The sequence below is a fragment of the Trichosurus vulpecula genome, chromosome 6 (genome assembly GCF_011100635.1).
Source record: "Trichosurus vulpecula isolate mTriVul1 chromosome 6, mTriVul1.pri, whole genome shotgun sequence".
NCBI lineage: Eukaryota > Metazoa > Chordata > Mammalia > Diprotodontia > Phalangeridae > Trichosurus > Trichosurus vulpecula.
Genome location: NC_050578.1, coordinates 69,843,436 through 69,858,719, shown reverse-complemented (window position 1 = coordinate 69,858,719; position 15,284 = coordinate 69,843,436). Strand labels below are relative to the sequence as shown.

The 15,284-nt window shown below is 37.8% G+C and overlaps 1 protein-coding gene across 1 annotated transcript in view; it reads left to right on the top strand.

Moving 5' to 3' along the window:
• The window catches only part of PTPN13 (protein tyrosine phosphatase non-receptor type 13), a 206,378-nt gene that overhangs the window by 140,992 nt on the left and 50,102 nt on the right, over positions 1-15,284 (top strand). The window contains exons 21-25 of the mRNA XM_036763757.1: positions 8,249-8,338; positions 8,652-8,759; positions 8,970-9,101; positions 12,414-12,865; positions 14,002-14,145. Of these exons, the coding sequence (XP_036619652.1) occupies positions 8,249-8,338; positions 8,652-8,759; positions 8,970-9,101; positions 12,414-12,865; positions 14,002-14,145 (926 nt within the window). The remainder of the gene's footprint in view (positions 1-8,248; positions 8,339-8,651; positions 8,760-8,969; positions 9,102-12,413; positions 12,866-14,001; positions 14,146-15,284) is intronic.

The window sequence follows — 15,284 nt, the reverse complement described above, 5'->3', positions numbered from 1 at the left end:
TAAGTGACTGGACTTGAAAAAATTACGGGATCTCAGTGCGTGCATGGACTTGAAAGCCACCTAGTCCAACCCAACTCTTCAATGAATCCAATCCTTCTACAATACCCCCAAAGGATGATGGATCCTTTGAAGTCTCCAATTAGGGAGAATCTCCATATCTCCTAAGGCAGTCCAGTCTGCTTGTAGTTAGCTCTGAGAGTTGGAATTCTTTTTTTTCTTTTTTTTCTTTTTCTTTTTTTTTTTTTTTACAAAAAGGGAGTTTGAAGGGACCTCAGCAGCCATCCGTTCCAACCCATATACAAAAGGCATCCTCAACAAGATGGTACAATGTGTGCTTGAAGACCTCCAAGGAGGAGAGGCCCAGCTCTGATTATTAGGACATTTTTCCTGACATCAAGCTTAAAGTGGCTTGCTTGAGAATTCCACCTATTGCTCTTGGTTATGTCTTCTGGGTCCAAACAGGACAAGTCTAATCATGCCCTTCCCTACCACCATGTTAATCATGCCTGATTCCTTCCTCTGGTCCTATTCTGACAGGGACTTAAGGCCTTTTACCCTCCTGGTTGACCTTCTCTGGACACTCTCCAGCTTAATCAATATCATTTTTAATCCAGCATCCTCAAAATTGAACATAATACGCTAGGTGAGGTCTTATAAGGAAGGAGTCTAGTGGGACTATCATCTTCTTTCTAAAAGTTATGGCCATCTTAATGTGACCCAAAATCATAGTAGTGTTTTTGGCTCCTCTCCTCAACCCTTTGTGTTCTGGCCTTCAACCTCATCACTGCTTTCTCCAGAGTTACCAGTGATCTCCTAATTGCCAATTCTGATAAGTCTTTTTTCAGTCCTCTTCCTCTCCATCCTATGTGCTGAATTCAACCTGCTGGTTACCCTCTCTTCCTCTCTGGGTTTTCCTGACACTATTCTTCCTTGTTTGCCTGCTACCTGACTGCTTCTTCTTGGTCATCATCCACATCATCCTTCCAAACTGTGGGTCTTCTCCAAGGTTCTTTCCTAGACCCTTTTCTCCCTCTTTCCTCTCTTCCTTGGTAACCTTATCAGCTGCCATGGATTGAACTCCTTTCAATGCAGAGGACTCACACATCTTTATACCCAGCCCCAGTCTCTCCCCTGAGCTTTAATCCCAATTCCGCAATTAATTCCGCAATTGCCAATTGTGTACTTTAAACTTAATATTATAGATATTTCTTAAAGTCAACATATCTAAAACTGAACTCATCATCTTTCCCCTGAAACCATCATCTCTTCTAAGCTTCTCCATTTCTATCAAGGAACGACATTCTTTCCAGACTCATTATCTCAGCATTACCCTAGACTCCTCATGTCTCTCACTCCATATATCCAATGATGGTCTAATCTTGGACTTGTACCTTCACAACCTCTCTCATATCTGGCCCTGTCTCTACTCTCACAGCAACCATGTGAGTTAAGACCCTAAACACACTTCATCTAGATTATTACAACAGCCTCCTAAGTGTTCTTTCTGCCTCAAATCTCTCAAAATCCTAATCCATCCTATTCCCTACTGCCAAAATAGTTTTCCTCAAGTAGTGCAAATGACATGTGACTCCTTTATTCAGGATAATATATAAACTCTTCTGTTTAGCTTTTGAAGCCCCACACAACCTGGCCCCAAACTATCTCTCTAGCCTTGTTGGACACTATTGCCTCTTCCACCCTCCCCATTTCTGTTCTTTTGTGCTATCTGTCCTCCATGCCCTGTTTAAAGTGGGGGGAAAAGCTCATTTTTAAGTCTGGGAAATAATATAATGTCTCGTAAGGTCCACTTATTTCCTGCCTCTTCTGCTTTAGGGACTTTATTTTAGGTGATAAGTTCTGAGTTCAGTAACAATTGCTCCAAGCCTCCAGTTGGGAAAATACCTAACATCGATTTCTAGTTAACCCCTAGTCTTTTTATGATTGATGATGAAATTATCACTAAGGCAAGTCAAGGAGATATTCTGCATTTGACAGAGAGAAAGCCTCCACTGATTTCTGGATTATTTGATCCCCCCCCCATCACTTTTATATCATTCCTCTTTGCCAAATTTGGAATCCATTTCTCTGATTCCTTTGTCTGTTATCTCTTTCTGACCACGTGGTCTGTAGTATACTCTGGCGGCAAAACCATTTCTGTTTCTCCACCCTTTGACCTTCACCCAAACACTTTGTCATGCTTCCTCCTTCTGGTTCCTGGATTGCTCCTGTGAGGATGCCTTTTTAAGATATACTGCTACCCCACACCCTTTTACCTAACTTACTTCTTTTGAATAAGGTGTACCCATCCAGAGCCATAGTCCTCCCATGGACTTTATCTCACCAAGTCTCACTGATAACTGTGAGATTAGACTTGCCTCCTTATGTTAGGACCTCTGATTCTTTTTGGTTGTTGCCTAAGCTTTTGGACATCTTTATATATGTGTTTTAGCCCATAGATTTTTACCACTGGTTCTCTTTCTTAGACTGTTTCTCATGAATTTCTGGGTGTCTCAGCCACTGTTCTTTTTCTTTATTTGTAGCTATTCCCTACAGTATGTAATTGGAGGGGGGGTGCATTTTCTACTCCCTCCCATAACTTTTTAAATTTAAAGCCCTTTTGATTGAATTTGTGAGACATCTGGCAAATCCACAGCCTTTGTTAGGTTTCTTTCATCTTTGGCCAGGACTCTGTCACCCTCACATTTATTTTAAGCTGTGGTCTAAAAATCCAACTTCCATTCTCAGATACCACCTTCTTAGCTAATGATTCTCTTCCCAGTTTAATTTTTCTCTTACACATTCTTCTTTAGTGAGCAACAAGAGAAGAAAGAACTGGGTTCTCTTCACATACTTAAGAGCTATGTGATGACAAGCCTTAACCTATCTTAGCCTTGATATTTTCATCAGCAAAATGGGATGATAATATTAAATAAGATGATCAAATGAGATAAGATGTGTAAATCATGTTGTAAACCTTGAACTGATACTCACACACACTCACACACACATCATTATTATTTCTATAGGCAAGACTGTGGTAAGGAATAACAAGGGAAGGAAGTAAGCATTTATGTAGTGCTTTCCATGTGTTAAGCACAGTTCTAAGTGCTTTTTACAAACATTTCCTTTGATCTGCACAACAAATCATTGAGGTAGAAAACTGAGGCAAACAGAAAGTGACTTGTCCAAGTCATATGACTGTTAAATGTCTGACATTGGATTTGAACTCAGGTCTTCCTGACTCCTGACCCAGTGGTCTATTTACTGTGCCACTAGCTGGTAAATTAGCATTGTGGGAGCTACAAGAAGATTCTCCTTCAGCCTTGGGAACAAGATAGGCCCCAGAAATACATTTGAATAGATTGCCAAATCCAGATAAAGAGGAAGGAATTGTGAGGAAGCCCAGTAGAGAAAGTTCGTATGAGGATAAAAGAAGACTACCAATGATAAATATCTTCTCTTCCTCCATTTTTTTTCTCCTTACCCTTTTCCATCCCAACCATCAAAATTCATTTAGCAGGTCTCAGCTAAGTGTTGCTCTGATTAAAATGATTTATAATAAAATGTAAATGACTCATTTCCTCTAGGAAGTGCTTGGATATCCAGAGAGGAAGTCCTTAATCCAAATGAATCTTGAACTTACAGAATATGTTTAGAGAATGATTATTTAACTACTAGCTTTTACTGCTTGCTTCCTTCTGCTTCCTGTCCCTCTAGCCACCTATGGTAAAACACCCCACATTGGAAGAACATGTATAGAATATGATAGTTTAATAGTGTGCAGGACAGCCCATCACCCTTCTCACCTTTGCACATGTCTCTATACTTTTGGAGCTGAAGTTGTTTTGTTTTTTTTTGAAGAGTCATTACTGGAAAGGAGAAGAATTGAAAGTTATTCATACTCTGACCTCAAACTACCTTTCAATTCAGTTCACTTATTAAGCAGCAGGTGCTCTGCTAGGCAGTAGGGATACCGAAATACTAATGATATTGTCCCTACTGTTAAGGAATTTACAGGGAGTGAGGGAACACCAATGTACACTCTAACACCTAGAGGGAATCAAACAGCCTGAAAGGAAGTTAGGGATTCCAAGAGACCGAGTCGAAGAAGAAGAACATTTCATGCTTGGGGGAGAGAGAAGGAGAGGAAGGGGATGGTCTGTGGAGGCAGGAAGGTAGGAGAGGCTGGATGACCATTTATAGGGCTGTATGATACACTAGAGGGAAGATTCCATTCAAATTGTTCTAGAACTCATAACGTCTGTGGCTTTGTGATTCCATGAGGTGGAATGCACCATACAAATAGGTCAGTGTTTTTGCTAAAAAAAATTTTCCCCAAATCCTGTAGTTAAGGCATTATTTTAGAACCTTCACTAGACTAGGTGCCACATTACTACTGTTACCACCAACTAATGTTTATTGCAAAAAAGATAAATAATGCTTTAACATACTGTAGCATTAACTACCAATATTCACCCAAACTGGTTCTTTGCTCTATAGTGCTTTAACATTAGCACAGTGTTTTACATATGTTATTTTATTCGATCCTCACAATGACCCTGTGAATTAAGTGTCTCATTTGGGTCACGCAGCTAGCCAGTAAGCAACCAAGGCCGGTCTCAAACTCAAGTCTTCTGGATTCTAAGGCCACACTCTGTCCACTCACCCACTTAAATGTGCTGTGGCCTTATCTGCTGCTGCCCTCCCCCTTATTTCCGTTTATCAAAATTCAGCCATTCCCCACCATTAATGCAAATGCCTCATAAAGACCATCTTGTGGTCCCACCCCTATACTCTCACACAGGATTATAGACTTAGATTTAGAGATGGAAAATCTAGTGTCTTCATTTAAGTTTACAGATAAATTGAGGCCTAGTGGCGGAGCCAAGAGATTTTGAAGTTTTATTGATGCCTTTTGTAAGAATGAAAACAGATTAAGCCAAACCAGCTGACAAAATGCCTGCAGCTTTTAGTGTGTGAAACATTACACAGCCCTAGTCTCAAAACATGTCTCTCAAGAGCAAGGAAATGTGTTTCATTATCTCTTCCCTCATCCCAAGATCAGTCATTGCAGTAAACCTGCATTTGGCTGCCTTTTAAAGTTGTGTATCATCACATTATTCCTTGTGAATATTGTTCTTTTTTCTTCTTGTCTTAATCGATACCATTTAATTACTGTGCAAGCCTTTCCAGACATGGAATTCTAACCCAAATCCTTTCACTATAAAATCCAGCGCTTTTTTTTTTTAACACTGCCTCCCTTGGCACCATACTCACTGATATTTTCACCTATTATCTATGTTATAAAATACCTTTCTTTCCTCCAAAATGAATTATCCTACAGGCTCATATAACCTAACCTATCCTTCCTATTAAAATAAATGTCAAAGGGAAAGGAGGAAATAAATGTGATTATTGCCCTTTTTGAGGATTGTTTAAGTTATTGGATATTTAAAACCCACAGAGAGTGAAATTTCCTATAGCTTTTAAAAATATTCATCAAATAACATAGCAAAGACATCATACTCTTTATAGTTACTGATTGTAAGTTATTGTTATTATCAAAGACACATCCTTTGGTCTTCACCAGGGAAAAGCTAGTAATTGCACTTTTGTGTGCCATTATTTCAATCCAAAGATTTTTATAAAATTATAATTTGTCTATCAGTAATCATTTATTTAGTATCATCTATGTGTCAGGCACTATACTAAGTGCTGAGGATACAAAAAGAGGCAAAAGGCAGTTGTTGGCCTCAAGGCTCTTACAATTGAGTGGGGGGACAAATAAATATATACAAAAAGGCTTTATACAGGATAAAAAGGAAATGACTAAGAAAGAGAAGGCACTGGAATTAAGAGAGGCTGGAAAAGGCTTCATGTAGGAGGTGGGGTTTTAGTTGAGACTTAAAGGAAGCAAGAGAGATCAGTAGTCAGAATACTAAGGAGAGAAAACATTTCAGGCATAGGACAGCAAGAGAAAATGCAAACAGCCAAGAGATGAGTGTCTTCTTTGTAGAACCACCAAGGGGTCAGTATCTCTGGATCATGTTGGGGAACAAGGTTTAAGAAGACTTGAAAGGTAAAAGGGGACTAGGTTAGGAAGGGCTTTGAATACCAAACATAAAATTTTGTATTTGATCCTGAAGAATGGAATTTACTAAGTATGGAGGTGACATTGTTGGACCTGCACTTGAGGAAAATCACTTTGGTGGAGGATGGAAGATGGATTGGAGTGGAGAGAGACTTAAGGCAAGCAGACTGACCATCAGGCTATTGCAATAGTCCAGGCATGAGGTACCACTAGAGTAGCAGCAGTATCAGAGAATAGAAGGGGGCTTATCGGAGAGAAGTCGCAAAGGTGAAATCAATATGCTTTGGCAACACACTGGATATGGGAGGTAAGAGATAGTGAACAAACCAGCATGACTCCTAGGTTGTGAGCCTGAGGGAATGGGAGGATGATGTTACTTTCCACAATAATAAAGGAGATAGGAGGGATTTTAGGGGAACGATAATGAGTTCAGTTTTGGACATGTCTGCTGGAATCCAGTTTGAGATGTTTCAAAGGCAGTTGGAGGTGCAAGATTGAAGGTCAGCAGAGGGGTTAGGTCAGGATAAGTGGATATGGCATTGGCATAGGGATGGTAAATAATTGATTCTACAAGAGCTAATGAGCTCACCAAGTGCAGTGGTATAAAGAAAGAAGAGAAGACGACCCAGGACAGAACCCTAAGGGACACCTAAGGTTAAAAGGTGTGATCTAGATAAGGGTCAAGCAAAGGAGACTGAGGAGGAGAATTAAGAGAGAATAGTGTCTCAGAAATCTAGTGAGAAGAGTGGAGGGAGGTGTCTGTGATGATCATGAGGATAAAAGGCTACAGAGAGATTAAAGAGAATGAACAGTGAGGAAAGGCCTTTGGATTTGGCCTTGAGGCCACAAGTTCCCCACCCCTGGATTTGGCAACTAAGAAATCATTGGAATCTCTTTAGAGAGCAGTTTTGGTGGAATGATAATGGTTGGATAACATTTCAGGAATTAAAGAAGGAGGAGAGAAATTGGAGGCACCTAGTGTAGATGACCTTTGGGAGTTCAGCTGTAAAGGGCAGAAGAGATACAGGACAATCATTAGGGATGGAAGTAATTGAATTAAAAATATGTGTTTATGTTTCTAAGTAGATAACTTTGTTAGTGATACTTTATTAATAGACACATTTCTGGGTTTGGTTTTCTGTGCAGTATTTAGTTTAACGTATTTAATATCTAGCTGAAAGAACATAGGTAGAAAATTAACAAATTTAAATCATCATCTTGGCTCTGATACTAAGAAGCTCTGTGACTCTGGGTATCCCTTACCTTCCCTGTACTAAATGGAAAGTAAATGGAAGTAATCATTGTCCTATCTTCCTATAGTAAAATGAAATGTGTATAAGTGCATTGAGAAAATGAAAAGCAATTGACAAATACAAACTGTCACTTTCTAATTTGGAATTATGCTAAGAAAGTGACTAAAATATCCATATCCCTTGACCCAGATATCCCATTGCTAGGCATATACACCACACAGGTCAAGAATAAAAAGAAAGGTCCCATATACAACAAAATACTGATAGCAGCATTTTTGGAAGTAACAAGAACTGGAAACAAACAGATGCCTGTCAGTTTGGGGATGGCTAAACAAGTTGTGGAACTTGTCTGGTATGGAATAGTAAGAACACAGTAAGAACTAATGAGTATGAAGATTTTAGAAAAGCATGGGAAAACTTACACGAACTGATACAAAGTGAAATAATTAGAGCCAAGGAAATAATCTCCACCATGACAGTCATATAAATGAAAAGAACAAACAATAAACAAAACTGAATTTAGGTGCATTGACTTACATAGGGCTGAAAGGTACCTCAAAGATCATCTAATTCAACCCTCCCCTTTTGTAGATGAGTATTTTACTTATAGACCCATGTCTTTAAAAATAACAATTCTGGTTTTCAAATTACCAGTAAAAGCTACAGACATGTATGTGTGCTTATGTACGTATACTGCTAAAAACTATAAGACTGTTCAAAAAGTTGCATGGAAATCTAATCAGAACCAGTAATACATTTTGACAAGAGTCCTTTATAAGTAACTGAATGATTGATCAGTTCTCAAATCATTTTAAAAGTTAGTTAAGTTGGAAGAAATTTACAAATGCACCCTTGTTACTTTCCTTCATTCTGTATATTTGTTTTTAAATGTGATTTCCAATAGATGTTCTGCAAAAAAGATGGAGCATTGTGTCTTCACCAGAAAGGGAGATCACCTTGGTGAATTTGAAAAAGGATAACAAATATGACTTGGGTAAGTCACTGCTGGTATAGGAATGAAAAGCTGGGGAGAATTTCATGAACAATCCCAAAGGCATTGAAGCCTCAGCTTGTCTTTGGCAAAAGCTAGTTTTCTACAGAAAATGTCATGAATACCAAAGTAAATACAGAAGATATTTCCATTTGACATTTTCCATCTGTCAGGAAGAGTCTGTAAAGTAGACTTAGAAGCCATTCATATTTGATACGGAGAGCGTCCAGAATTCTGAGTTTCAAGTAGCTAAACATTAGTCATTAGAAGCTGGAACAATACTGAAAGGATTCTTTGAAAATGTTTTTTTTCCTAGGATTTCAGATTGTTGGTGGAGAGAAGACAGGAAGACTGGATCTGGGTGTTTTTATCAGTTCAGTAACTCCTGGGGGACCTGCTGATTTGGATGGCTCCCTAAAGCCAGGTACTTTTTAGTGATCATTTTACCTCGATGAGAAATATAACCAATGGTACCACTGTGCATTTTTATGGGATTTTCTGTGGTGCCTATATTGGACGAAAGGAGTTTAGTCAAAACTCAAAATCTCGGCGGGGCAGTGATAAATTTATGATTCAAATTCCTCGTTGCCAAAAGTGCCAGGCTGGTGATAGCTATACACATTTCTTTATACAGGAGATCGTTTAATATCTGTGAATAGCATGAGTCTAGAAGGTGTTGGCTACAATGCAGCATTAGAAATTTTGCAGAATGCTCCTGAGGATGTGACACTTGTTATCTCTAAGCCAAAAGAGAAGATTTCTAAAGGTAATTTAATGAATGACTATTAATTATATGTTGTTTCATTAAATTTACAAGTTTCATTGTATTAAATCAGTATACTGAATTTAAGAGTTTTTGGAGATGGCATGATGATCTGCTTAGAGAATCCTGGAGATCCAATTAAAATTGAATTAAAACAATTACCATAACAGGATATATAATAAACTCACATAACTTGTCAGCTTTTCTGTACGTTACCAACAGAAATCCATAAGGAAAAGCTAGAAAGAGAAATTCCATTCAGAATAACTACAGAATGTATAAAATATCTGAGAGTCCCCCTACCAAGAATGCACAAGAACTACGTGAATACAACTACAAAACGCTGTCTACAAAAATAAATGCCAATCTGGGTAATTGGAGATATAGTAATTATTCATGATTATGCCATGACAATGTCATAAAAATGGCAATTCTACCCAAAATTACTACCCTTCACGTGGCATTCCCTGGTTTCTCCCACTATTAGTGGAGTTGTCTTCTCTACTTTACACACACACACACACACACACACACACACACACACAGTACATAGTTACTTTTACATGTTGTCTTCCATTAGAATACAAAAAGGCAGGGGCAGCCAGGTGACGCAGTGAGTAGAGCACCGGCCCTAGAGTCAGGAGGACCTGAGTTCAAATCCGGCCTCAGATACTTGACATGCTTACTAGCTGTGTGACCTTGGGCAAGTCACTTAACCCCAATTACCCTGCCTTCCCCCCTCCAAAACAAAAGAGGACGAGATGTTTTTGTCCTCCTTTGTATCCTTCACTCTTAGCGCATTGTCTGGTACATAGTAAGCACTTATATTGTTGACTGACTGAGAGTTACTTATACAACTAGCTTTTCATCCAGAAGAACAAAATGTCTAGAATATAAAGGAAAATAATTTTTAAAATTGGGAAGAAAGGTGAGTTAGTAATACCAGATCTGAAACTATACTAAAAAGAGTAATCAGCAAAATCATTTGGCACTAGTTAAAAGTATGAAAGTTTATCAGTGAAACAGATTAGATACACAACATACAGAAACAGGCAGATACAGCAGTGTAGGTTTTGATAAACCCAAGAGTGTTTGCTAAATCCCAACTTCTGGGATAAAGACTCACTATGTGACTAAAACTACCAGGAAAGGTAAAAAAAACAATCTGATAGAAATTAGGTGTAGACCAACATTTCATATCATAGACCACAATAAGTTCTAGGTGGATACAAGATGGATACAAGACTCTTCACTAAATAAAAGAGAAGGAATCATAGGAGAAGGAATAGACCATTTCAGTTACATAAAATTGAGAGATTTCTACACACACAAAATCAGTGATTAAAATTTGAAGGGAAACCATTAAATTGGGAAAGTTTTGTAGTAAGTTTCTCTCATAGAGGTCTAATATCAAAGATAGATAAGAAACTGGTTCAACTACAGAAGAATAACCATTCCCTAATACATAAATGGTCAAATGGAGTGCACAGGCAGTTATCAAGGAGAAAAATCCAAGCTATCACAACCATATGAAAAAATTAAACTACAACTAATAAGAAAAATACCAATTAAAAGAACTCTGAGATTCCACCTTACATACATCAAGTTGGAAACAATGACAAATAAAACAAAATGGCCGGTGTTGGAAGGTGTGTGAAAAGACAGGCACACTAATGCACGGGCAGCTGAGCTGTGAATTAGTCTCTCCATTCTGGAAAGTAATCTGAAACTATGCCCAAAGTTTCCTAAACTATGCATACTGTTTGACCCAGTGATAGCTCTACTAGACATATATCCAAAGATCAAAACAGAGAAAGTTCCCTTTTGTACAAAAAATATGGTATGCTATGAGTTACTTAGGACTAGCAATATTTTTGGATATGCTTTCATTTTATAAGTGCCTAACAATATTATACTTGATTGTGGAGGAAATTTGAGTTTATCAAGTTGGGTAGGTGGCAGGGAAAAGGGAAGGAAAGACATAGTCAGACCTGTGCTTTAGGAAGATCACTTAGGCATTTGAATGGAGGATGGGTTAGAGTGGGTTAAAAAAATTATTGTACTACCCATGTCACAGTATTTTTGTGAGGAGAAGTGAAATAATCTCTATAAATTGCTATGTAAATATAAAATTTACATTATTATATTGCTATTTATTGTATATTATGTTTTTTTAATTTTATACCATGCGATGGTGTTTGGGGTTAGATTGACCCACAGGGAAGATATCATATACCTTTTAGACATAATTCTGTGAAGGTCCATTACTTAGGGAACTTTCCTGAAACCTGGATCCCTTTTTGTGGATTCCAGTCATCCTCTATAGGAGAAGAGTTTCTGTAACTATAATTGTGCGAGACAGTCTTCTCCACCACCAATTACTTTAACAATGGATTCTGAAACTAGATTGTAAGTTCTTTGAGAACAGCAACTACATCCACCATTTTTTGGTGTCTCTGCATAACAAGACATCAAAAAACATGTTTAGATCTCAAATAGTTATTTACTTAGTGGGATGGAAGTATTGGTGTTTTAACCCCAAAAAAAAAACCTGGAATTTTTTTTTTTAGTTCTCTTCAATTGTTTTGATGTTTTGTTGATTTTAATGACTTCCCAATACCTCACCTTTAATTTAACTCTCCCTTATAAGAAAGAAATAGTTATGCAAAACAAATCTCTACATTTACTACATCTGTCCGCAAATGCTCCATTTTGCACTTTATTCTGACACCTCTAGTGAGAGAACACAAGTATGTTTCAGAATCTGGAGTCAATTGGTCATTGAATTCTGATCTCTGAGCTCACATGCCTTTTAGCATTGTTTTCCCTTACATTTTTATCGTCTTCACGAATATTGTTCTCCAGGGCCTACTTACTTTGTACTGCATCATTTGAAATAAAACTTCCCAAGTCAGAAAACCATTTTTATTAAAAAAAAGTACTGTCATTTCCAAAATATACTAGAGACCTTTGCTTCCATAATGAATATAGCATTATAAATTTACTATTTAGGTTATTTAATAATGACCCTACACTTTGGACTATGTTTATAATTACTAGTTTTCACTGGGCAAACTAAAACAGACCACGTAAGATTTACTTTAGTTGTTTTACTCTGGGTTGTCTGGAGTTTTCAAAAAAAAATTCTCATATTAGCTTGTTTCCTTCTCATTTTTCTATTTCTTATAAAAAAAGGGACAGAAAAAATACATTCAATTTTTAATTTACAATGCCATTTACTTGTCTCCTGATCGAATGAAATTTTTGCTCTATGAATAAATATATCATTCTCACTTGCTCAATTTTTATTTTCAGCACCTTCTACACCTACATATCTTTCCAATAGGATGACAAATTATGTTCCCAGGCCTTCCTCCATTAAAGACAATGACCTAGAACCTTCTTTAGAGGACCACCATCAGACACATTATCACCGGCGTATCTCACTTTGTTCTTCTGCCCTGTCAGTGGGCCAAAAGGAGGGAAGCCTGAGTTCTCAGGATTCTAGGACTGAGAGTGCCAGCCTGTCCCAGAGCCATTTAAATGGCTTCTTGGTAAACCATTTGGGTGCCCCTGAATTCCAGCATTCCAGCCCTTCTTCCTTGGCTATGTCTAAAGCATCAGAGAAAAAACAGACCTTAAATGACCACAACCAAAGCAAAGCTAAAAAGTTAGGCATTTCAGAAACCATGGATTATTCTGACCGTGGGGATTCAGACATGGATGAAGCCACTTATTCAAGCAGTCAGGATCATCAAACTAAAAAGGTATAAGCTGTTTCCCAGCCTCCTTTCTGTTAACCACTGCCTTCCTGAACCCTTCCCCCTCTCCAATGTCCCTTTCAGCTCCTAAATCCAATGTCCTGTGGTTTGGTCAGGGAGCACTTACTGCTTCTAGTAGAGCTGTCTTGTGTTAGCTACTTCTGTGGTCTGGAAATGGGGATTAGTGTGCATTTCTACTAGAGAGACAATATGATGTAGGGCAGGCGGTTAATGAAGGAGTGGGGTTTGGAAGCAGAGAACTTAGATTTGAATTCTGTTTTGTGGCAACCGTGTACAAGTCCATTAACCCCCTTCAGCTTCAGTTTCCACATCTGCCAAAGGAGGGGGTTTTTGTCACTGATCTGTATTGACACAGCTCTATCTGTGACCCTTAGACCATTACCCACTAACTGCTACTGTGTTGTTTGCTAACTGAGAGAAGTAGGCTTTGAGCACTAACTCTAGAGCCTACCTGATCCTAAAAGGCTTGCAATGAGCTGCATGCTTATGTCAATGGATGAGAAAGCTAAGGAGGACAGAAAGGATAAAATTCAGTTTTATAATTTTTTTTGGCAATTCAATTTGCAGAGGAGGTAAGACAGCACAAAATTTTACTGGAAGAATAACAGCATGTGCCCAAATGAAAAGAATGTTTTTAATCAACAAAATATAAATATCTTCATCCTGTGTATTTTATATGGAGTAGATAAAATCCAGATATTTATAAGAATCAGAGAAACCATCAGAGTTTAGACATAAAGACAAATTAAAAACCAGGGCCTGACCAATTTTAAAATCATTTAAAACATTTTGCAAACATCTTCCAAACTGAGAACAGAAGGGCAATAGTGGAATGGGCCCTGGCTTGATGTCAAAGATCTACATTCAGGTGCCAGTCTCACTGTCTGCCAGAATTATGACTCAAGCCAAGTCACCGCACGCCTCCGTTTCCTCATCTGTTAAATGATGGGACTGTATGACCAGTGCTGATGTTCTGTGAATCTACTGTATCCCTTTATATCTCTTTTTTTGGCTAATTTTCCCCCTGCCCCCAAAAAAACAACAACACTGGACTCCTCCAATAAATCATTCTTTTTGACACAGAAAATCCCTTGTTTTTTGTTTGTTTTTTCTTTATTAAGGAACCTTCTTCAATGAGTACATCCACCAAAATGAATTTAAAAAAAAATTCTTCAGCACCTCCTAAGCCTGGAGATATCTTTGAAGTTGAACTGTCTAAAAATGATAACAGCTTGGGAATAAGTGTCACGGTACTGTTTGAAAAGGTTTTCACATGTTTTCTTTTGTTTTCCATTTCTAGCAGTAGGTTAAGTTATAGTGGGGCCACATTTATTCCGACCCACTTACTGAGGCTTCCCAGTTCTATTAAGCAGAGGCGTACTCAAAACCCTGGGTGGGGAAGGAGGGGGAGAGCCTCTTATTTTCTGTGGTCCCTTTTTTGTTCCCCACTACCCCAAGAACCAATCTGGAAAAATACTCCTTTTTTCCCAAGGTTTTACAGGGAATCAAATTCAGATTTGCTTAGCCAAATGATGCCCCCAAATCACTAATGATAGCCACTTCCCAGAGTTGGACCATTTCTTGCAAAAGCAAAGTACTACAGAAAACATTCTTTTCCTTATGTGACAAATCATAAATGACTGATTTCCATGTATACTTGCTTCTGTGCATGCTTAGGATTGTATAGGAAGCAAACTGGGCTATTTATTTGTTTAAATCTCGTGTATGCAAAAACGAACCTATAAATGTATGCTCACAGCATTAGAATGTAAAGGAGATTTGCTATAATAAGTATTTAATTTTTAAATAAGCAGTTCACATTTGTATCTAAACTGACACAAAATTATTTTAAAGCTCCGTAAGTATGATAAAATATGGGTAATTTTAACATTTATAGGGTAGTTATTTAATACAGCTCCAAATATATGAAAATTAATTTTAAAATAATTTGAAAATATCGCATAAGCGATACTGGCAAGCCAATAGTAAAACATTTTTATCAGAAGAAGAAGAAACCTTACTTAATAGCATGTTTAGCCATATTTAAACTGACTCTGTCCATTTACATTCCCCCTTCCCTTACATTGAATTATCTATCTGTGTTGTGGAAGCAAAAGCCACACGTCTTATTAAAGTAAAATGAATTAATTAGATTAATTTCACTTGCACTATATGAAAGCTTCTCAGTCATAGCCATTCAAAATGAACAACTCAGTGTTTACTTTCAAGTTAGGATGTTTGACCTGAATATAGCAACAAGAATAATAAAATAATAATAGCAGCATTTATATGGCACCTAAGGTTTGCAAGGCGCTTTACAAATATTATTTCATTTGATCCTCACCATAACCCTGGGAGGGTTATCGTGATTATTATTCCCAGTTTACAGATGAGGAAACTGAGA